Source organism: Trifolium pratense, linkage group LG4, assembly GCF_020283565.1.
Source record: "Trifolium pratense cultivar HEN17-A07 linkage group LG4, ARS_RC_1.1, whole genome shotgun sequence".
NCBI lineage: Eukaryota > Viridiplantae > Streptophyta > Magnoliopsida > Fabales > Fabaceae > Trifolium > Trifolium pratense.
Window position 1 is genome coordinate 28,362,683 of NC_060062.1, and position 22,007 is coordinate 28,384,689.

Consider the following 22,007-nt stretch of genomic DNA (forward strand, 5'->3'; position numbering starts at 1 on the left):
CTTGAGAAAAAAAGTGAACCTTCAATTTTGTAAATCAAAATTTAAAAGGGTATTAAAACCCTATAAGACTGAATCATTGTTTGATGGAATCTTTTTTCATTATCTAAAAAAAGGGTGGAGTATATTGCTCTAGTAACCCCAAATTTGACTGTTGGAATCGATGAACATACTTTGTTTTATAAATTTGACTGTTGGATTAACTTAATGACCATGGTCCCTGAATGTGAAAGCAAGTTGTTGCCTTAATTGCTACTCAAGCAATTGTCTCTATTGGTGTCCTCTTTTGCATTAAAAACAGTTATGAATTTTTATTAATAATAATGTATATATTTTGCTTTGATGACCCTTAGTTTCTAAATTCAATATTACACTGTAAGGGATGAATGCCTCAATGACCGTTGTGGAAAATGCACTATGAATTCTTTATTCATAATGGAAAAGTTGGATGGTGGCTTTCAAAACAAATCAGTTTTAATATGAAATTTTATTCAAAATGTGGATGGTGTCTATAGTCTTTTTATGACCCTAATTGTGAAAGTGTCACTAGTGTTATGGTATGCCTTAATGTGGATGGTGTCTATAATCTTTTTATGACCCTAAATGTGGATTAGCTCACTAACTCCAATGTGCAAAGTGGATGGTATGCTTTAATGTGGATGGTGTCGCTAGTTTCTTTGTAAGATATTTATAACACCCTAGCTAATTTATCTAGAATATTAGCCAAGACATAAATAAAAGGATCGGGATACGTTAAAATTATTGAATTAAACTCGTTGTATATACCGATAAAACATAAAAGCCTTGTCATTATACAAGTATTGACTAAACTGAATGATAACATTCCTGTCATAATGTAACTTAAAAACTTACATCAGAGCCATAAATAACCAGTCAATACATATATACTATGACACTAAATTATACAACAACTTAATAGAATATCCATATAAACAATGACAATAACATCCAATGTCACTTCACTTCTTCTAGTCCATAGCTCTCTACACTGCAACCTGTTTATCTGTATCAAAAGGGAGTGGGGTGAGACAGTCACTTCGTCTCAATGGATTCCTCGCTACCCATCTAGGTGCAACTATCTCTTACGAACCATTTTGGAATCGATCGGTAATTCATTACATTCATAAGAACGGCTTAAACATAATAATAATAATTCTCTTAATAGCAACTAAATATGTATCACGCAATAGTTATCTTGATTCATTTTACAGGAAGCTTCCGAGGTGAGTATATCTCGAAAGGTCCACTAAGGATGTACTCCTCTTAGGATGTTCTCCACTCAGGATGTTCTCCACTACCCGTTGTGACATAGCTATGTCACGTTGGTCTTACTCACATTTCTTAACTTATCGGATTCCTAAACAACGGATAATCTTAGATTGTTTACTGTGGCAATTCGGGATCAATTACACTCAATCACTTAACCAATTATTAACCGGTTACTTTTAATTAAATTAACCCACAACCCGGGGAACCTATGCATCTCTATGTTCTCAAGAGTAACGTTCACTTATAACGCTACTAGGTTCTAACTATGCGACTTACTAATTACACTTAATCTATTGGCGACATTACCTACATTATAGCAACTCTTGGATACAAAATGTTCTTGAGTAAAAATATATGTATCAGCACCAAGTCGCTACTACAATATAGAACAATGATTAAACATAATAATAGCAAGTATAACATGCTAACTTCTTCACTACATCAAGCTCATATCCAGTCATCAATATTTTACATACATTATGATATCGTGCTAAGAGTTAAGAATTTAGTTACAAATGTTTGTCATACTTAACACGTTATGTCAATGTAAAACGATAATCAAACATGTGTATCAAAGTATAGGGGAAAATAGGCTATTCCTAGTTCAATTCCAGCCTAGTTTTGCCCCAATTTCTCAAGACCCATAATCATACTTCTAAGTGTCTAATTTATACCTACTTATCCCATTTGAATTGGAAATAAATGGTACTCTTTTGATTAAGAAAATTACTTATGTGAAGAACCCACCTGAAGTCCAAGAAAGAGAACTACTGCCTTGTACTCCAAAATCAACCTTTAAGGCTCCATTTGTATTTCTAATAACTCGTAAGATGACTATGATGCTAACTTCAATCCAAAATTCTGCATCTGACCCTGGACTTCAGGTGCGTCTCCTGAATTCGTTACAGCTTCCCAGTTCACAAAATTGGCATCCAAACGACCGAAATTTCGTTAGCTAACCATAGAAACAAACGGAATTTAAAACGGAGTTAAGAGGAGAGAGTACTGACCACTTTAGTGAGACCCTGTCCAGAATACGGGTTTCACATACTTCTTTCAATTATTCCAAAATCTGTTTTTAGCTTAACAATCCAACTGTTGCTGCAGCACAACCACCAACAATCAACTTCAGAGAGTGCTTTAAGGGGTAAAGACAACACATGAAATGACCAATTTCGAGTAAGAGATGAAGAATAGGTATTTGGATAATTGGATTAAATGAAGAAAAACTCATTGACAGCTTGGAAAGGGAAAATGAGCTTTTTCCTTCTTACCTCAAGCTTCTGAACAATAAACTCAACCCAAGTAAGATCTCTAACATGCAGCGGCTGTTCGTTGAGAATTTAGGTAAAAGGATTTTGAGCATGAGGGAGAAAGATTGGGTGAGGAGTGACAACATCTAGCCACAAATCTTACCTATTAATAACCCAAGGATGATAGAAAATAGTTTGCATGTGGTGATTGATTCAAGATGGAGTGAAGTTGATGGTTGTGGTGAGAAGAGAGAAAGAGGGCGTGAGAGTACAGAGAGAAAGATGAGGATTATCAGATTTTTGTTTTGTGCAAAAGAATGAAAAGGGTTTTATTTTGGCTCAATTGTCTTTATATATCCTTACCAACACTTTTCCACTTTTGCCCTTCATTAATCCTTCATTCTTATTATAACAATTCTACCATTATAGCCTCCATTTAGTAATAAAGTGTTCGGTTATTACAAACTTACTACAAACCAACACTGTACTCTTAAAGAATAATTTTCAATTACTCAATAAATTCTTAATTTTATCTTGTAGTTGAAATCTCAATTTTAACTCTATTATTATTTAGAGTTGGGTTGTTACAATATTGCCTTAATGTGAAAGCTAATTGTTGCCTTAAATGCAATTGTATAAAATTTCATTCATAATATAAGGCATGGATGTTATCTTTTGTGCTTTGATGACCGTGGCCCCTAAATGCAATTTTGCAACTACACTAAGAAGTGATTTTGCAAATGCAAAAGGAAGTGCTTCCTTGTGCTTGATTGATTAGCCTACTGATATGGGTTTTAAAGGAATTCTCTAAGGAAGAAACGAATCAACTAAAGCAAGGTATAAAGAAACCAACTCTTTGGAGTCTAAACTATTTCTTATAATATCTATCTGGTATCTGTTAGTATTTTTTACTACATACCTATTGTGAAATCCGAAAAAATTTGGTGGGTGTTGACTATCAACTGGTTAAGCTAATTGAGCTAAGGGTTAAAGGAGTTGGAGTTCCACGGTTCAAGTCCTGACAAGGAAAAAAACTAACGTAACATTGTAAATACTAACAATTAACAATTGGTCATTCAAAAAAAAATTATAGATGTAAGTCTTGGATTTAGTTACCGAAAAAGGTAGAATTGTCACCTTACCCATTTTTAACATTCTTGATCATTCAATAAGATTCAATCTTCTACTTGATAAATACAAAACCTTTTATTGGAACTGTCACCGAGATGATTTTTTTCCCCTACAATATATATAAAGGGTGGTATGGTATACATGAGTCCTCTAATTCTATATTTGATAATCAGATGATTATACTTTTTTCCATGATTTGTGTAAGGGATTGTCTGGATAACCCAAAAATGTTGGATGATGCCTTAATGTGAAAGCTAGTTGTTGCCTTAAATGCAATTTTAATATACAATTTCATTCATAATACAATGCACAAATATTAGCTATTGTGCTTTGATGACCCTAGTCCTTAAATGCAATTTTGCAACTACAATATGAAGTCATTTTGCAAATGCATAATGGAGTGCATGCTTGTGTTGGATTAGCCAGTTGATAAAGGTTTCAAAGAAATTATTTAAGGAAGAAACGAATCAACTAAAGCAAAGTACAAAGAAACTAACTCTTTGGAGTCTGAACTATTTCTCAAAGGTATATATGGCACATTATGCAGACCACCTGTCATATAAGGATGTTGGCATTACGATCAACGGATGAAACCATAACAAGGTTGCATCTGTCAATGCTTTTGACTGCAAGTCTTGGATTTAGTAATTGAATAATACACGTGAGCTCTTATAAGTGACCTCTTGGTTATGCAGCATTTAATCAATCAATCATGTAGGTGGTACAACCTCTCTAGTATGCAGCCTACAAACTTGCTGTAGTGATTGATGACATTTCTTTCAGACAATTTATTATGTAACAGGTATGCTCTGTGTCGAGAACCTTGAAAGATATTATCTTTTGTTTGCTATGGTAATTTTTTGAACTTTATTTTCACAAATTTGCTTTGTATATGTTGTGATACTCATTTTGTTATCCTTGATTACTCAAAAATATTCAATCTCCGTCTTGATAAAAACAAAAGAAATTTAATAATTGAGCACATGCATTTTGTCCCAAGACATTGTTTGGTACCGATATTTTTAAAGATTAAGTTTACTCTTTTTGTTTGCCTAGGTAATTTTGGAACTTTGATTTCAATATATTTGAGATACCCATTTTTTTCATTTTCGATTTAGTCAAGAAAATTCAATCTTATACTTGAAAAAATGTAGAGCCTTAACCATTTTTCTCATTCTCGATTATTCAAGAACATTCAATCTTCTAGTTGAGAAAAACAAAAGAACCTTAATCAGCAAACAATGTTCTGTCCGAATATCCTGTTTGATACCAATATTTTAAAAGATTAACTTTTTCGTTTGCTATGCAGTAACTTTGGAACTTTCATTCCAATATATTCGCGTTGATACTTGTTTGGATACACATTTTTATTTATAATTATTCAAAAACATTCAATTTTCTACTTGAAAAACGTTAGAACCTTACCCATTTTTCTCATTCTTGATTATTCAAGAAAATTCAATCCTCCGCTTGAGCAAAAAAGTGAACCTTCAATTTAGTAAATCAAAATTTAAGAGAGTATAAAAACCCTATAAGATTGGGAATCATTGTGTGACATAATCTTTTTTCATTATCTGAAAAAGGGGTGGATTATATTGCCCTAGTAACCCAAATTTTATAATTGGAAAGGATGAATATACTTTGTTTTATAAATTTTATAACGGATGGATCATAGATGCCTCAATGACCATTGAGTAAAATGTTGGATGAACTTAGTGACCCTAATCCCGGAATGTGAAAGCTAGTTGTTAACTTAATTGGTACTCAAGCAATTGTCTTTGTCAGTGTCCTCTTTTCTGTCAAACTATATATATGAATTTTTATTCAAAATGCATGAATGAATATCTATTGTGCTTTGGTGACCATTAGTCCCTTATTCTTAATGACCATATTCCCTAATGTTTCATAAGTTTTGTAAGCAATGGATGCCTCAATGAACAATGACCTCATAGTAAAATGCATTATGACCCAAATTGATGATATTTATTGTTTTTTTATGACCCTAATCGTGAAGTTGTCACTGAGATGAATTTTCTTTCAATATCTATAAAGCATGGTGTGATAATACATGAGCCACTAACTCAAAATTCAACAATAAGATGATATTTGTAAGGAATTTTCTTGATGGCCCAAAATTACAGACTTTTATGCCTTAATGTAAACGCTAGCTGATAAGAAGGAATTCTTATATATATATAGAGGAACTTTGTTCAACGGTAGTACACTAGTGTAGTTGTGTAATAGGTAATAGCAGCTCATTCGATGAGATCAAAGCGTCAAATTGGTTTTGGGGTGAGGATTTGAGGATAGGAAATATTTCCACGTCAAGACAAAATTCAATAATTCAACAAATGGAATCATGGTCCGGTAGTGGGCGGGTAGGAGAACTGGAGACTATTGTTTCAACTAGAGAAATTCGTAATGTTTATTTTTCAAAATACAATTAGTGAAGCCAATATTTCTAATATTTAGGACACATGGAGCTCAGGGAAGATTTTTCAGACAAACATAGATGGATTTTAGAATTTAGCTCAGTTAATAGAGATTTACTTTTCGCGCCTCCTAAAATTATTAAATTAACCCCTTCGCTTTCTAGGATGCGAGCACTATTTGTACTATAAGTAGCAAGTGACAATATATTTTACTCAAACTCAACGTCCGTGCCTCCTAAATAAAAAATGGAGACTAAATTGAGTACCAAAAAAAAAAAAGGAGACTAAATAATTATTATTTAAATAATTGCAAACCAACATTTTTTTTAAGGAGCTAAATTAGTCCACTAAATCGACATCAGAGAGAATCGAACCTCAAATCTTAAGGAGAAACATATTCTCAGATCCCAAGCCAATATCACACTAACATTTTATTACGAGGCGTTTTACTCGTGTCGAATTTTCCAGGAGCAAGCATCTGTCAAATTTGCCAAGAGTAAACCCCTACCAAGTACTATATTGGTGTCTGACGCATTATTGCGCAAAATAGTCAGGTTGTTGTGCAAATTTGCGAGGGGCATGCCTCAGTCAAATTACAAACATAATTAAATAAAAAACGGAAATTAAATCATAATTTAAAAAGTTAAAAATCCACGAAAATAAATTTAAAAAAACTAAAATAAAAAATATAACTAATTTATATATAATTATGAATATGCAATAAAATTTAAAATCAAACCTAAAATAAACAAATAAAAATCCACAAACATATTTTTCAAATCCAACATATTACAAACCTAAAATATATTAAGCATATCTCTCTCTCTCTCTCTCTCTCAATCTTCTTCTCCCTCTTCTACTCTGATCTATACACATACTCTAAGGAACAGGGGTGTGTATGGTTTGGAAAACCACACCACACCTAATTGATGGTTTTGGTTCTAAACCAAAACCATTTCAATGACAAACCGGTTATTTTTTAAAACTAATTTGGATTTGGTTATTAACCGGATCGAAACCAATTTATAACCGGTTTGTAATAAAATTTAAGTTATTCACATGATCCAATTTTAAATAGGTTTTTTACTTAAACTAATTTTTTTTATTAGTTGATTAAAAAAAATAGATTTATTAATTATTTTAAAAACATAATTTTTCATTAATTTTATGATTGAATTGGTTTATAATCAACCCACAAAGTATTTTTTCTAAACCCAAATTATTTTTTACTTAGCCGAAAACTTGTTTTTTATATTGTTTTAAAAATATTTTTTATTATTTAAAAAAAGAGTAATTTTTAAAATAAAAAAATCTGATTTTTAAATACAAAAAAATATATTTATTATAGGAAAAAAAATTAAAATACTAAATTTTTGAAAAACTAAAAACATTAAAAACTGAATTTTTTATTATTTTTAAAAACTAAAAACATTAAAACCTGATTTTTTAATTATTTTTAAAATAATTATTAAAAATCTGATTTTTAAAATAAACTAATAATAAAATAGTATGGGTGGTTGGTGGTGGCAGGCCGCCGGAGCACCACCACCGACTGCCGTGAAAGTCGCCGGAGGTCCGCCGGAAAACTGCCGCTCCGCCGGCCACTAGTGGTCCGGCGTTGACCGCTGTGTTGACCACCGGTCCTCCACCACCTCTTTTAATTAATTATTTTATTATATAATAAAGAATTTTAAAAAATTGAAAATTGGGCCTGAATTAGCTATTGGGCCTGAATTTTCAAACAAATTCCAAACCAAATTACAAAATGTGGTTATGGTTTATAATTGGTGTTTTTTTATTGGAGTGGTGTGGTTTTTTTTTAAATGGATTTTGCAAACTAAAATTGGATATGAATTGTTTAGTAATTTGGTTAAGGATAGCCAAATTTTTTGCACACCCCTACTAAGGAATGTATATGCTCTCTTAATTTAACACAACAAATAATAGTAGTGGATAATTTGGAGGCACCAGAGTTCAATGTTTTCACTATGATTTAGTTGATTCAGAATTCACATTGTGTACTATTTTCTGAAGCTTGTGACCTTCTTGAAGTAAGCATTACTTCAATGGCCGGAGTCGATGTTCCTGATCCTGACCTTATTGAAATAAAGAACTCCTGTTGTATATTCGTGTCTAGACTGCTGGTAACTTCACTCTGTTATACATCTTTGCCACCATAATTAGATGCACATGACCTACATATTAATAATAAGGTTTTGTTGTCTTTATTTGTTGTAGAAATTATGGAAATATACTGGTATTAGCGACGAGTCTAAGACGAAGATATGTCTAGAGTTAAAGGTGGAGTTTAAGAATGCGTGCGAAAGAGTGGTTAATGCTGTAAGCAACAAACTAGCTGTGTCTGTACCTTCACTGAATGTAACTGAAGCTGTTCCTCCTAACCTTGGACCAATCACCTTCTGTGATCACTACTTGTTTGGACTACTGGTACCTTCACTCTCTTATTCTGCTATTCATCTTTGCTACCTTAGAATTAGATTGATGCTCATGACCTACAAATTAATAGGTTTATATATGTTGTCTTTATATATATAATAAGGCTATAAGCTACATTTTGTGACTGATGACTATGTTTTGAAATGCAAATAGAGTTTCGTACTTATGTACTGATGTTACTATATAGTTTCGTACCTATATAATTTAAGCCATATTCATCCAAATTTACTCACCAAAAATGAATCTTTATGAGATGCAATGAATAATTTTAACCTTAATAGTCCGTCAATTGTGTATTTGAAGCATCTTTCAATAAATATGTACCGGATTCTACTATAATGGTGCCGCCTTATATAGTTTGTGAAAATTTAAAATTATTTTAAGCTGCAACATTTGTCGTAGCAACCACAATGACCACTACGGCAACCAGAATTTAAAACCATGATATTGACAAAGCTGGTCACCATTCCTTTCATATTTATCAGAAAGGCCTGTTCAAGTATAAGCAACATTTTATAAATACATAAATGCTAATATATACTTTCTTACACATGCACAAGATTAATTAAGCTGTTGCTATTTTCATGTAATTGGTATGGTGCACAGAGCTAGCTCATGTCCTTCTTGATGCAGCTGAATGGGAATATAATAAGAAATTCTACAGAGCTATGTATATTTTTCAAGAGGGATTTATCATATACTTTTTCTGTATCATGTCATGACATATTCTTGTGCTTGGTACAAACCAGTGTTAACATATTTTGAACGGCTAATAAGAAAATCAATTAAGATTGCAAAGTCAAATAAATGTTTGAAACATTAGAATTCAATGAAATTAGAGGGATCATACGGTATCTCCTCTAACACAGAAAGTAACGAAGAAAAATCATAATCATTAATATATAAAGAACCTTCGGATATGTAATTAATCCAGCTAGAATTTGGATCTACAGATTCTGTTGGAAATCTTAATTCTTTGATCTGCTCATTGCATCTTTTGCCCAAACTTCCATCCAAATCAAGATGACGACATCCTCGAAGATCAAGAGATTCAAGTACAGCACATCCATCAAGAATAGCTAGCAATCCATCATTAGTGAGTCCAATATTTATAATGGTAAGGTGGCGCAATGTAGACATTGTTTTTGCAATAGCAAACGCAATATCATCACACTTATCGCTTTCTTCAAAACAACGGCTAAATTTCAGTGATTTCAAAAGTGGACAACATCGGCCAATATATTCAAAAAATTCCGTTCCAGTGAAATCACAATAGGCAATTTCAAGCTCCTCTAAGAATGGTTGCTTCTTCACAACTTCACTAAACACTTGACTTGAAATTCCATGGCACTCTTCAAGCTTTATGCATCTTAACTCACTTGTACTGAAATATTTGAAAACAAATGATGGAAAGAGAAATGCTTAAATTAAATAATTACAATAAAAAGGATACACCAAAGAAAATTAACCATTCACCTTAACATTTAGGCATGCTGTTAACAAGTTACAAATACATACCTAGAAAAACAAGTTTACAAATAGAAATATAGAAAATGCTTAATGTTTTTTTAGAAGTTTGAATATAAACACAATGGAAATGCTAAAGTGCAACCGAGTATTAGTTAAACATACTAACAAAATACTTTTTCTTGAAATTTGTGCATTCAATATTTTAAAATTGTACTGGTAACCTTTCATTTCAAAATGAGTAAAGGGTGACTGATCTTAACAAATTAATCAAAATAGGTGTTCTAATATGGCACTACCTGTTGGCTATGTGATTAATGAGATCATCAGTAGCAAATTTCTTAATATAGATGTCTTTGAGATAACCGGAACTTCGGTCAACAGCATAGCGACAAATCTTCTCTAAACGTTCGTCAAAGTATGACAGAGAGATAATGCCGATGGTGCGCCACATGAGAGGATCCTTGCAAATGTTCCACCAAAGAGGACATACAACACATACACTTGTCACTATTTCAACTGTATCAAGTCTCTGCAGTATGTTGATGGTTATTTCTCTAGGAAGTTCAAGCCAGTTTGGTAATGGTGTTTCCATCGATGGACTTGAACAAGATGACATAATGCTGCAGGTAAATAAAAAGACTGATTTAGTAGTTGGGGAGTTGAGGGATGAGAGATTGATTGATATTTGATACTGATACATTTATAAACAAACACTAGTGATGAACAACGGTTTTCAAAGTTAGAATACGGGGAATGACAATGGTCACATGCATGCTTTTGAATTAACTTCGTTAGTGGTGCAAAACCATTTGGCTACCCGAGTAATACTAGCTAGCTTTGGAAATTACTTCACCATGAATGCATCAACCGTCTAGCTAAATATTACTCCCTCCGTACCACAATATACGTCGTTTTGACACTTTTACATATATTAAAAAAGGTAATTAATGTTGTATGTAAAAGAGAGATTATGAGTTGATTTACAAAATTGTCCTTTATTTATGGTATGAAAAAAATAAATTGAAAAATTGAAAGAAAAGAGAGTAATAAATAGTTAAGGGTATAATAGGAAAAAAAACATTAAATGCTTCATTGGTAATATAAAACGACATATATTGTGGTACAAATTTTTTTCCCAAAGTGACATATATTGTGATACAGAGGAAGTAAACAGTTTTGGGGCACGACATTCTTTAAGCATTTTAAATAGTAAGTTCTCGAGAAATTTTTATAAAAATGCGTGAAGTTAACATATTAGAAATTAAAATATTTTACTTTTTGAATAAATTATTTCTTTAAATGAAATGCTTAAATTGTAATGTAACCAAATTTTGATTTCCATCCAAAAAAAATCTCTATGATACGGATACCCTGTAATATCAAATACACATTGTTTTACTCTCTCATTTTGATACATCACACAAAAAATCTGACATGACATTGAATCTGCTGACTAGACCATTGCCATGTAGGATTTTGACATTTTTTAATGACTTACTCTCTCCGGATACAAATATAAGAAAAAAACACTTCAAATTTTGGACACAAATATAAGCAAAAGTCAACTATTTCTAAACTAATTAATACTATTATTTCTAATATACTCTTATTTAATCATTTCACTTTTCAAAAGTTTATGTGATTTTCAAGGCATAAATCACTTTTCAAATGGTAATATAGTAAATTTAACGAATGTTTTGCTTTAAATCAAGAAAATTAGCTACACTTAACTAAATTTCTTAAACACTGCGTAAACGATTATTTTTTCTTATATTTGTGTCTGGAGGAAGTATTAATTTTTAGGTTTAATTACACTTTTGGTCGCTTATTTTTATTTTAGGTTTTAAGTTGATCTCTTATCTTTTCTGTCGTTCAATTAGTTAGTCTCTCCCGTCAATTTTTTTACTATTACCGTTAAATTTTGACACGTGACAGTCTTGGACATATGACACTTGGATATTGGGCAAGGTGGGTACTGAGGTATTCGTACCTGCATCCATATCCACCCATATTTTCAAGTAATTACCTATACCCGTCTTCATACTTAAAATGCAAATTTTTGCTCTATCCATTGTGGGTATCCACTATATATGGGTCGAGTTATCATCCATAAAAGATCCGATAATATCTACTCCCTCCGTCCTAAAATATAAGAGTTACTTTGACTAAATAACATTATTCACTTATCTTGCTTTGACCATATTTTTTAATAATATATAAATGTAAATATTAGCATATAAGATCTTGTTTGATTTGTTTTGATGAATATTTTCAAAATATCAAGTTTTTATAATTTTTACCAATAGACAATATGTTAATCAAAATTGTGCGTTATCATACGTGCAGACAAACTAATTCTTATATTTTGGGACGAGGGGTGTATAAAGATTCTTTTGTGAAATAAATTTAATTTGTAGATACGAGTGTAAAGTTTTTTACACATACATAATCGATCAAATCACAATATGGAGATATTTATTGAGATATAAATATAAAAGAAAAAGGAAGATAGACCGTCAACTAATCACAACTGTGCCACGTCATCCCACTTAATCTCATTTTCTTGATATGACATTGAAGATTGAATCATTCTAATTGGGTGTCTGTATAAAATTAAATTACACCGACGGCGCGTGTCCATTAAACTCTAAGTATAACATATAAAAATTATACTATAATATAATTTGATTGGATGCCGGTAAAAATGTTTTACATTCAATTAATCTCTTGTAACAATTCTATCAAACTTTAATCTAAAAATATACAATCAGAAAAACCACCATTTTATTAGAGTTTTACAAAGCGAGAATTTCTCTTAGAAAAATTTCAGTCAGGTTTATGAGTTGATGATTTTTGTCTTAAGGTAAATGTAAATAAGTGATAAATATTTTCTCAAAAGTTATGTATTCAATACTATAAAAAACTATGTAGATATATTTTTTTTGTTTACTTCAGCACTCCCTAAATCAGTTTCTCATCTTATCTTTTCTTATGCGTCAATAAAAACAGCTTATCTGATTGTATATTGAAATTTGAAGAAACAATGGAAGAATGAAAATGAGTTTTGATTGCTTCAAAAATTAATATTGAAACCTTGTCCAAAAATTAACATTTAATTTTAATAAAATTGACGGAAAGGATCACTTTAATTGGCGGAAATATATTTAAGAGACCAAAATCAAATTAAAAAATTAGATAAGGGACTCAAATGAAAGGTTTATTATTTAGGGGACCAAAATAAAATAAATAAAAATAGTTTAAGTACCAAAAGAGTAATTAAACCTTTGATATATTATTGGTATATATATACTCTATATAATACTATGTATTAATTGGTCATTCACTTCTCTGTTATTCATGTTTGATACAAGAAAAATAAACACACAGTAGTATATTCTTTTTTTTTTTTTTGACTAAACTCAGCAGTATATTCTGATGTTCATACTCATGGTTATCTTCATGCACATTCATACTCATTAGATAATCATAGCATGTTCATCCTATCCACTAATCATTCAAACAAAAGACCCATTTCCACGACACCCTTTCAACAATTTCATTTTGTACCCTTAAATTGACACACCCCAATTCGTCCCTTTATTATTTACAAAAATAAGTGTTCGATCCTAATTTCTCTTGTAAACAGTTATCAGTAGCCACATCATCAACAGTATGTTATTGTCTCTGTCATCCAACGCCTGAAGATGACCATGGGCTTGTGCAATATCTTTTACGAGCAAGAGAATTACATGATCAGAAGTCATAAGTATGGCTGAATCAAAGAATTCAACGTTTTTCTTAATAATCTGAATCAGCATAATCTCCGAGTCACTGTTTCCTACATTATATATTAGATTAGTAAAGAAACTGCATACGAACAAAGTCCAACAACAAAATAACCGGCAAACAATTTATTTTAATTTCCTGCATAAATCCATTGAAACAAACAAGGTCCATCTTGGCAAGTCACCACATAAAAACAAACCTTACAATTATAACATAACATTGTCAACATACATTGACTCAATATCAATAGAATATTCACCTACTAAATTGAAATTGATAATTAACAACCATATATTGTAATAACAAACCTTGGCAACAAGAGTGTATCCTTCCGGTATAACCTTGTTGGTAAGGCACCCCAACGCAATCATGCATACTTCTTGATCTGCATTTTTTCGATGGAAAAAGTATGTGACGTGGTGAAAACCAATCCATCTGCAAACACATGGGATCTAAACTTTAGAACAGGCCTTTGTTCCTCATTGCGCGAATGAAACTCATGCACTTTCATTTCTAACATAAGAGCAAATAATTAAGACCACCATAAAATTAAATGTTACATTTGTCTACCATGGGCATGAGCCAGTTCATTTTCTATCATTGGATTAAACATGACCGCCGATTTTATTACAGTCTGCCCACACTATATTTTTTCACATTGTCTTCAACCTTTTATCGTTAATCCATTGAAGGTTTAAACAATGTCATGGTAGTTGTACCTAAGCCGTGGGCTTCAATTTTTTCTTCTATAAAGACAATTTATTTTCATGCATGCATGGGGTTATTTAACCAGTGTTCTTAGGAATAGGATACTAGTTAACATGACATTTTTTTTACTCGATAATCCCTAAGTTAAAATTACCCAAAGCATGGATATATATTAATTAAGAGTTTCTCTCTATTCTTTGTGACTACCGGTTTGTTGAGGGTGTCTGGACACTAGTTCCGACTCAGTCCAACCCGTTGAACCGGTCAGACAAGTTCGACTTTAAAGTAACAAACAGAAGGGTTTAGTAAAATTTATTTTAACTTTATACTACATTGGTATTTTACCATATTAGCTACATTGAATAAAAATAAAACAAAGATATATATTAAGATTATAAAAAAACTTGTAATTAAACTCACCTATTTCACCTTATTAATCAAAGAAATCACGGTCGTTTCTTAGATACCGTTTGTTTCTCTTCTTCCATTCACTGCAGTAGATGATGAAGAAACAAAAATTATTATCAATGATAGCATCCAATGAAATTAATTCAATAAATAAAATCAATAAAAGGAACAGGTGAATGACAATAGAAGTAAGTTGTTGAATTAGATCTAAAAAAAAAAATATATTTGTGTCTATACTATTCTTATTTGTGAGAACATGTTAAGTCATATAGTATAGTATAGACACAAATATAGTCTAAACAGGACAATAGGTACAACAGATTCTAAACTCAAGTTATACATTTGCAAAGAACACTTAAATTTTCTTCACTAACAACATTTCAGTCACAAATGAATGGGAAAAATAGAAGTAAATAAAATTTTATTTCTCAACATGTGACAGTATTACTTTATGGAACATTACATTTACCTCAGTATTCATATGCACAAACTCTTCATAAATTGTTGGCAATTTTTGTTGGTAAAACAAGTTTTGCTCTTTTCAAATAAGGGTTTCAGAAATTAACAACCACAAATTGCTAACAAGTGATAAAACAAAATCAAAATTAAAACGAAAATCAAATAAAGGAAGAAGAACTAAAACTCAAATCTGAAAAAATAAGAAATTAAAATTGGACTTGAGAGAATTTTTGGGGGAAAGAAGGGTAGTAAACAAGGAACATTTGTTGCGGTGTGATAAATCAAATGGCCATGCATCTCTTATATAGGATATAAAAAACATTATAATATTGGAATTTTAATCTAAATTAAAAGAGGGAAACCTACGATTTAGGTTTTCTAGCTTGCAAATGTGTGGAGTCAATTCATCTCTCTGCATAAAGGAAGAAGATAAACATGGATTTGGTAATTGTTGGTAGAGTGAATACCAAATTTGAGTTGTTGACCTTCACAAATAGAGTTGATTGATTTTGCTTGTTAAAGTTTTGCTTTGAAAGGGAAAGTGTTGGGGAGAGGATTTCTGAACCAATATCAGGTTGATAGCTACTACACTGCAAAAAGCCGTGGATGGTGCTGCTTTGTTGAAAGAGTGAAGAAAAGATTTGGCATGTAGTAGGTTTTTGGGAAAATTAAATAAGTTGAGTAAGTGAGGTTATTGAATGATACTGTCCTTGGCAAAAAAAACCATATAAATTGGCTCAAGGATTAATAATCACTGAAAGATTTCCCTAGTATGCTCGATTCATAATAATGGATTCTATCAAGTGTAATTTATACTTGAGAGAATAAAGTGTGGTTTGTTATCATCGATCAAGAGAGGAAAACATATAAAAATTTAGAGAAAATGAATTTAGATGGTGTTAGATTACACTTTATTCTCTCAAGTGTAAATCACACTTGAGAGAATTCATTCCCTCAAGTTATTGGGTTCGGTTCTATCATTTTATTTTTTATTTTTTACTTAGGGTTCGATCCTATCAGTTAAACTTAATCGGTAGAAACATTGTATTACATAGTGATTGGAGTTCGAAACCCGTTTATTCCATTTATCTATCTTAAGGGTAGAATTTCTAACCACTAGACTACTTGAACAAAAAGAAAAGTTTCGAGGTTCGATGCTCAACTCCAATATAAACAATAAAATAATAATATAAAGGCTTTATCTAACATGAAATAGTGATTCCAATAGTGTATGGTGAAACGAATATAAATTTTACAAAATTCACGGTTGTATTGAAAATTTATATAATATAGATCATCCATAAAAAACTTTGAAAAAATTGAAAATCATTTAATATATTATTGAGACTCGCAAAGGTTAACGATTTATGGGTTTTATTGAATACTCTTAATTTTGATGGGTCTCAATAATAAACATATCAAACGATTTTGAATTTCTTTAAAAAATATTATGAATCATCTATATGATATACACTATCAATCTAGTGGTGGAATCCGTAAAATTCATAGACGTTATAATATTATTCATGACTTGTATATCATGCACCATTTTAACCACTTTTTCATGTTATACATGGCCTAATATAAATATAAATAAATAAGTATAAATTATGTGAATTGAACATGGTGAATACTAAGGTACTCATACCCGCATTCATATTCGTCCATTCAAGTAATTACTCATATTTGTCCTAAAAATGTGAAATTTTACCATATGAAATTTTACCATATCCATTGTGGATTTTTTTAGGAGAAATAATATTTGTACAACCTTTTTTTGACAACTTTTGAGACAACTTTCTCTCTCATACTCACATTATCTTTTTACTTTCTCTCTCTATTGCTTTGATTTTTGTGCCAACACCTACTTTCATTTGTAAATTTATTGTTGTCCCAAAAGTTGTCACTTAAATTGTTGTTCAAATAACACAACTCTTTTTTTAGTACCCACTTAGTGAGAGTGAGTATAAGTGGAATTGTCATCCTTAAAATATATGATACTCTCTAGTCTCTATAAAGATTCCTTTAGACCCCTCCTTTACGGATCTGGATTCCCTGCTGTTGGGAATCACACAGTTTCACGCTGTTTTGCATCTCAGCCATCCATTATCAGATCGAACGGATCAGAACAATTCATTTACAAAATTACTCAAAACGATCACAGCCACACGATTATGATCGGACGGTCCCTAGCTGTTACAGCGTCCTGCTGTAACAGCAGGAAATCCATTTCCCTCCTTTACTAACTCTAGATATTTGGTCTCCTCTTCATCCTACCTTCAATTTTAATGAATGGAAATGACGTGGACAGTCGATCTTGATTATTCGTCACCCATGCTAGATTTTAAAATTACTACTTAAAATAAATAAATAAAACGTTTTTGTACCAAAAAAAAAAAAAAACGTTAAAAAAAACAGTATTTCATATAACCACATAAATCTAAAGGACATGAGGAAAATAAAAAAAAACATATGATAATGGTAAGATTTTTTAGCAATTGTGTTTTTTGAGTATTGTGGATTTGTATATTTTTTATTAGTCGGGCTTTCCTTCCGTTATTTGCTTTTATATAAAATAAATTAAATAAATAAATAAAAAACAAAACGAGTTGCAAAATTTCTAAATAAAAGTCTGGTGGAACCTAATTTTGTTTCATTCTCCTTTCATTCGTTCATTGTTTCTTCTCTTTGACTAGAAGAAAATGGGAAGTTTAGAGGAAGACAAGTTGTTATAAATGCTACTTTTTAGATTCGTTGTAAAGTTGATGTATCTAGACAATATTGTAGTCTAGATACATCAACTTTACGATGAACCTAAAAAGCAAATTTTTTAGGACCAGAGGGAGTACAAAACTTATAGAATCTAATCATTCAGCTACAAGTTCTACAATGATGAAAGTTAATTTGAGTGTACAAATCACGTTTGGAAACGAAAGCTCCAAATTCTAGCTTCAAGTTATAATCGGTCCTAATCGAAACTCCTCAACCTTGTCAATATCAATTTTAATTCTTCACAATCACATTTGGCTCTCCCAAAAGTGAATCCAAACATGTACATAGAGCGTAACATGGAGTATAATGAAGTTTTCTTCTTCAGCTATTGCAGAAAGAGGCCAATGTACCAAGTGACAATAAGATGGGACTAAAATAAAATTATGAAAGCAATCATTCATCCATTCTTGGTTCTTGTGTTTTTGAATCTAGAAATACAATAATAAGTAACAAATTTAATACATACATATATTGATAAACATAAAACAGAACAGAAGCACTTATAATGGAGGTTACAAGAACAGCACTGACATTATTATTTTTGGTTCTTCTTCTAATGCTAGAGTAGTGAAGAAGAACAAAGAAAGACACACTTAAACCAAGAAGCACTTATTCTAGCAGTTACATAAACTGGCATTATTCTTATAGTCTCAGTTTAACAAGATTAAATGAAAAAACTAAACAAACATGCACAACATGAAATAACTTATGATACAAGTAACTGACACAAATTATTCATATTGGTCCTTGATCTTATTCTCATATTGATGCTTCCGGAAGTAGGAACTAAACCATTGAAGTTCTTGGAGATTTATCGACACTAATGTTTATTGTTCCCTCTTTTGCATCATTTATTGCCTCATCTGCAATGTTTCCTTGGATTTCTTTATCCTCTCCCGAAATTTCTTCGAGTGATCGACCTTGTGTTTCTGGCACCAAGAAAGTGCAAAAGAATCCAAGCAAATTCACAAACGAAAGCGCCATAATTGCCTTCTTAATTCTTTTTGTTTTATCATGTCCATCATTTATATAGCTTTGCACCACAAAAGAACCGAGGATAGCTCCCGATTTTCCAGCTGCCGCCGATATCCCGTGACACGTTGAACGGAGCCTCGCAGGGAACAGTTCTGCCGGCACTATAAATGTAGTACTATTAGGTCCAAAGTTAGCAAAGAAAAGTGTAAGTCCAAAAAGTATAGCAAACATGACAAGGTTTCCACCACAATAGTCATATTTTGATTCTTTCTTGCAATTTGATGCTTCTCCCCTGTAGTCTCTATAATTGTGTCCAAGAAACCACATACAAACACACATTACAAGGAATCCAACAAGCTGAATTCTGTACCGTCCGATCTTGTCAATTAGGAAAACGGTGGCCCAGTATCCAGGTACCGTGGCGAGCAAGGCAACCACGAACATCGCTCGAGAGAGTTGAAACACTTCCTCAATAGCATTCATTTTGGAAGCCTTGTATACAAGTCCACTAGCTGGATAAATATCTTTTTGTGTCAGTTGAAGACTGTAGAAAGCAATATCCAATAAAAACCATGTGCTAGTTGTTCCTAGAAGGTGAAGTCCATGCCTTTCAAGAAACTCTGAAGAGAAGAGCCCATAGGAGCTTGAAGCGAGTGGACCGATAGCAATCTTGGTATTAGATTCTTCTACAAGTATGTTCTTATCAAGAACTTTCGCCATATCTTCAGCGGCTTTCTTGTGATCTCCTTCAACCAAAGCAGTGTATCTTGCGGTTTCTGGCATTTTCATTCTCCAATAATAAGTTAAAGCCGCGGGAACTGCGCCAAACATCAACACAATTCTCCAAACAAAATCTCCTTCTGGTTGAGTGGATAAAACAGGATTAGTTTCAAAGTCAGGAGCTGGAAAAGCCGATAAGAATAGTTTCGAGACAAACATGGCCACGCCTCCGGCAACCAATATTCCAACTCCTTGCATAGCGAAAACCGCAGCAATAAAACTTCCTCTTGTTTTTTGATTTGCATATTCAGACATGATCACTGCTGAGAGAGGATAGTCTCCACCGATGCCGAATCCTAGCCAGAATCTAAAGAAACAAAGACTAGTAACCACAGTTTTCGGCGTGGAACCAAACGAAAGACCTGATAGTAAAGCAAAACCAACCATTGTGGTAAGAGTTATGCCATAAACTTTTTTTCTACCAAGTTTGTCTCCAAGCCAGCCAAAGAAGAGTTGTCCTGCAAGGGTACCACACAATGCGACACCGGTTATTGCATTGTTTACGTTTGTTGGAAGTATTCCTGGAAGATGGCTAGTCGGATCAGAGTAGTACAAACGACCGATAAGCTTTGTAACTGCGGTGATGCAAAAGAGATCGTATGCATCGGTGAAAAATCCCATTCCTGCTATCACTATTGCCATGTAATGGTAGCTTTGGGTTTTAGCATTGTCAAGAGATGAAAGAACACCTTGATTGGTAGCCATGGCATTGAACAATGGATGGTTTGTGAACAAGAAAGAAAAGAAGGAACATGTGCTACTTTATAAGGACTTAATTTCCATATTTTTTTTGTCTTTTGAGATTTTGACAAATGATTTTGCTGTCTAAAAGCTGTAAAAATATCATAGTGCATAACGAGTTACTTAAATATATCAGCAATTCAGCTACATCAAGGAAACATTGATATTTGTGATCACATTTTTTGTTTGGTATTAATACTTGAAACCTAATTATATGTATTCTCTTGTATGCATAAGTTGAAATCAGTTTCCACCTAACTCCCGAGTTAATATATAAAAATATGTAGCCATCAAATGCAGTTTTACCCCCTCTGTTTTGAAAAATGCGGAATTTTACCCCCCTATTTTAAAATGCGGAATTTTTCCCCCCTATTTTATAATTTGTTGGATTTTGCCCCCCGCCAAAATTTTGTACAAAATCTGCTTCTGAGCCTCAAGTTCAAAGTTTCGCACAGAACTTAATTTGGATCAATAATTCACCAAACTGGTACCGAAACGACCGCAATCGAGTTAGTTTTCCACAGAATCAAACTCCACTAAATTTGGAGTTACAGAGAGAGATTAATTACCGTTTTAGTGAAAGTCTGTTCAAATTAATTATCGTATGAAACTACTACATATATTTTCGTCATGCCTCTCACCATGTAGCTCATTTTTTAATACTATTTATATGTATGGAAACCTAACGAAATGACCCTTGTTGGCATTTCAATTTCGTCGAATTTGGAGTTACGATGCGTTCGGTAGACGATGTTGAATTAGAAGATCACAAGTAGATTTCTGCAGAATTAGTAATTGGACAGACCTTCACTAAAACGGTAATTAATCTCTCTCTGTAACTCCAAATTTTGTGGGGTTTGATTCTGTGGAAAGCTAACTCGATTACGGTCGTTTAGGTATCAGTTTTGTGAATTATTGATACAAATTTAGTTCTGTGCGAAGCTTTAAACTTGAGGCTCATAAGCAGATTTTGTGCAGAATTTTGGTGGGGGCAAAATCCAACAAATTATAAAATAGGGGGGGGGGTAAAATTCCGCATTTTAAAATAGGGGGCCTAAAATTCCGATTTTTTCAAAACATGGGAGGTAAAACTGCATTTAAGCCTATTTTATTTTTTTTAATAATGTTGCCATCCACATTTGATTTTATGTTGTCTATTTGTCTTTTATATTGCTGCCTGCATTTACGGTTCTTTCCAGGTTTTACGTTGTGGACTGCATCACATGACGCGGGCTGCAATATTGTGGTTGTGTTAGTGTTAGCAAACGTACTGTTGCGATTATAAATCATTTCAATTTTATTTTTTTTGCAGCGCCCCAAAATAGTGGAATTAATAGTAGGGATGACA

At 32.2% G+C, this 22,007-nt stretch overlaps 3 protein-coding genes and 2 long non-coding RNA genes across 7 annotated transcripts; 1 reads left to right on the top strand and 4 right to left on the bottom strand.

Moving 5' to 3' along the window:
- Window positions 1-780: 780 nt before the first annotated feature.
- LOC123920192 lies at window positions 781-2,865 on the bottom strand. 2 transcript variants are annotated; one of them, XR_006813578.1, is made up of 3 exons: window positions 2,562-2,865; window positions 2,035-2,388; window positions 781-1,021 (listed from the first exon to the last, which is right to left on the bottom strand). It is a non-coding gene; the product is annotated as an uncharacterized LOC123920192 (long non-coding RNA). The 2 variants fall into 2 exon arrangements; XR_006813579.1 differs by having other exon boundaries at window positions 2,035-2,425; window positions 2,562-2,844.
- A 5,237-nt stretch (window positions 2,866-8,102) lies between these two features.
- Window positions 8,103-8,734, top strand: LOC123922407. Its single transcript, XM_045975126.1, has 3 exons — window positions 8,103-8,247; window positions 8,342-8,551; window positions 8,714-8,734. Exons 1-3 carry the CDS (start codon window positions 8,170-8,172, stop codon window positions 8,732-8,734), a joined length of 309 nt encoding a protein of 102 aa, XP_045831082.1. The 5' UTR covers window positions 8,103-8,169.
- Window positions 8,735-9,379: 645 nt separating this feature from the next.
- Window positions 9,380-10,622, bottom strand: LOC123922408 (F-box protein SKIP19-like). The gene is made up of 2 exons (XM_045975127.1): window positions 10,327-10,622; window positions 9,380-9,944 (listed from the first exon to the last, which is right to left on the bottom strand). Exons 1-2 carry the CDS (start codon window positions 10,620-10,622, stop codon window positions 9,380-9,382), a joined length of 861 nt encoding a protein of 286 aa, XP_045831083.1.
- A 2,732-nt stretch (window positions 10,623-13,354) lies between these two features.
- Window positions 13,355-16,104, bottom strand: LOC123920194. 2 transcript variants are annotated; one of them, XR_006813581.1, is made up of 4 exons: window positions 15,758-16,104; window positions 14,945-15,015; window positions 14,076-14,251; window positions 13,355-13,868 (listed from the first exon to the last, which is right to left on the bottom strand). It is a non-coding gene; the product is annotated as an uncharacterized LOC123920194 (long non-coding RNA). The 2 variants fall into 2 exon arrangements; XR_006813580.1 differs by having other exon boundaries at window positions 13,361-13,868; window positions 14,125-14,251; window positions 15,758-16,101.
- A 2,845-nt stretch (window positions 16,105-18,949) lies between these two features.
- LOC123920191 (low affinity inorganic phosphate transporter 8) lies at window positions 18,950-20,623 on the bottom strand. Its single transcript, XM_045972387.1, has one exon. The coding sequence runs from the start codon at window positions 20,621-20,623 to the stop codon at window positions 18,950-18,952; it is 1,674 nt and encodes a 557-aa protein (XP_045828343.1).
- Window positions 20,624-22,007: the final 1,384 nt, after the last annotated feature.

Bases quoted from the DNA above. Each gene is read 5' to 3' on its own strand.
- LOC123922407 (XM_045975126.1), top strand. From the start codon at position 8,170: ATGGCCGGAGTCGATGTTCCTGATCCTGACCTTATTGAAATAAAGAAC. The intron at 8,248-8,341 runs GTAACTTCACTC...TATTTGTTGTAG, and splicing joins TATTCGTGTCTAGACTGCTG to AAATTATGGAAATATACTGG. The intron at 8,552-8,713 runs GTACCTTCACTC...AAATGCAAATAG, and splicing joins ACTACTTGTTTGGACTACTG to AGTTTCGTACTTATGTACTG.
- LOC123922408 (XM_045975127.1), bottom strand. From the start codon at position 10,622: ATGGAAACACCATTACCAAACTGGCTTGAACTTCCTAGAGAAATAACC. The intron at 9,945-10,326 runs GTAGTGCCATAT...CAAATATTTCAG, and splicing joins ATTAATCACATAGCCAACAG to TACAAGTGAGTTAAGATGCA.
- LOC123920191 (XM_045972387.1), bottom strand. From the start codon at position 20,623: ATGGCTACCAATCAAGGTGTTCTTTCATCTCTTGACAATGCTAAAACC.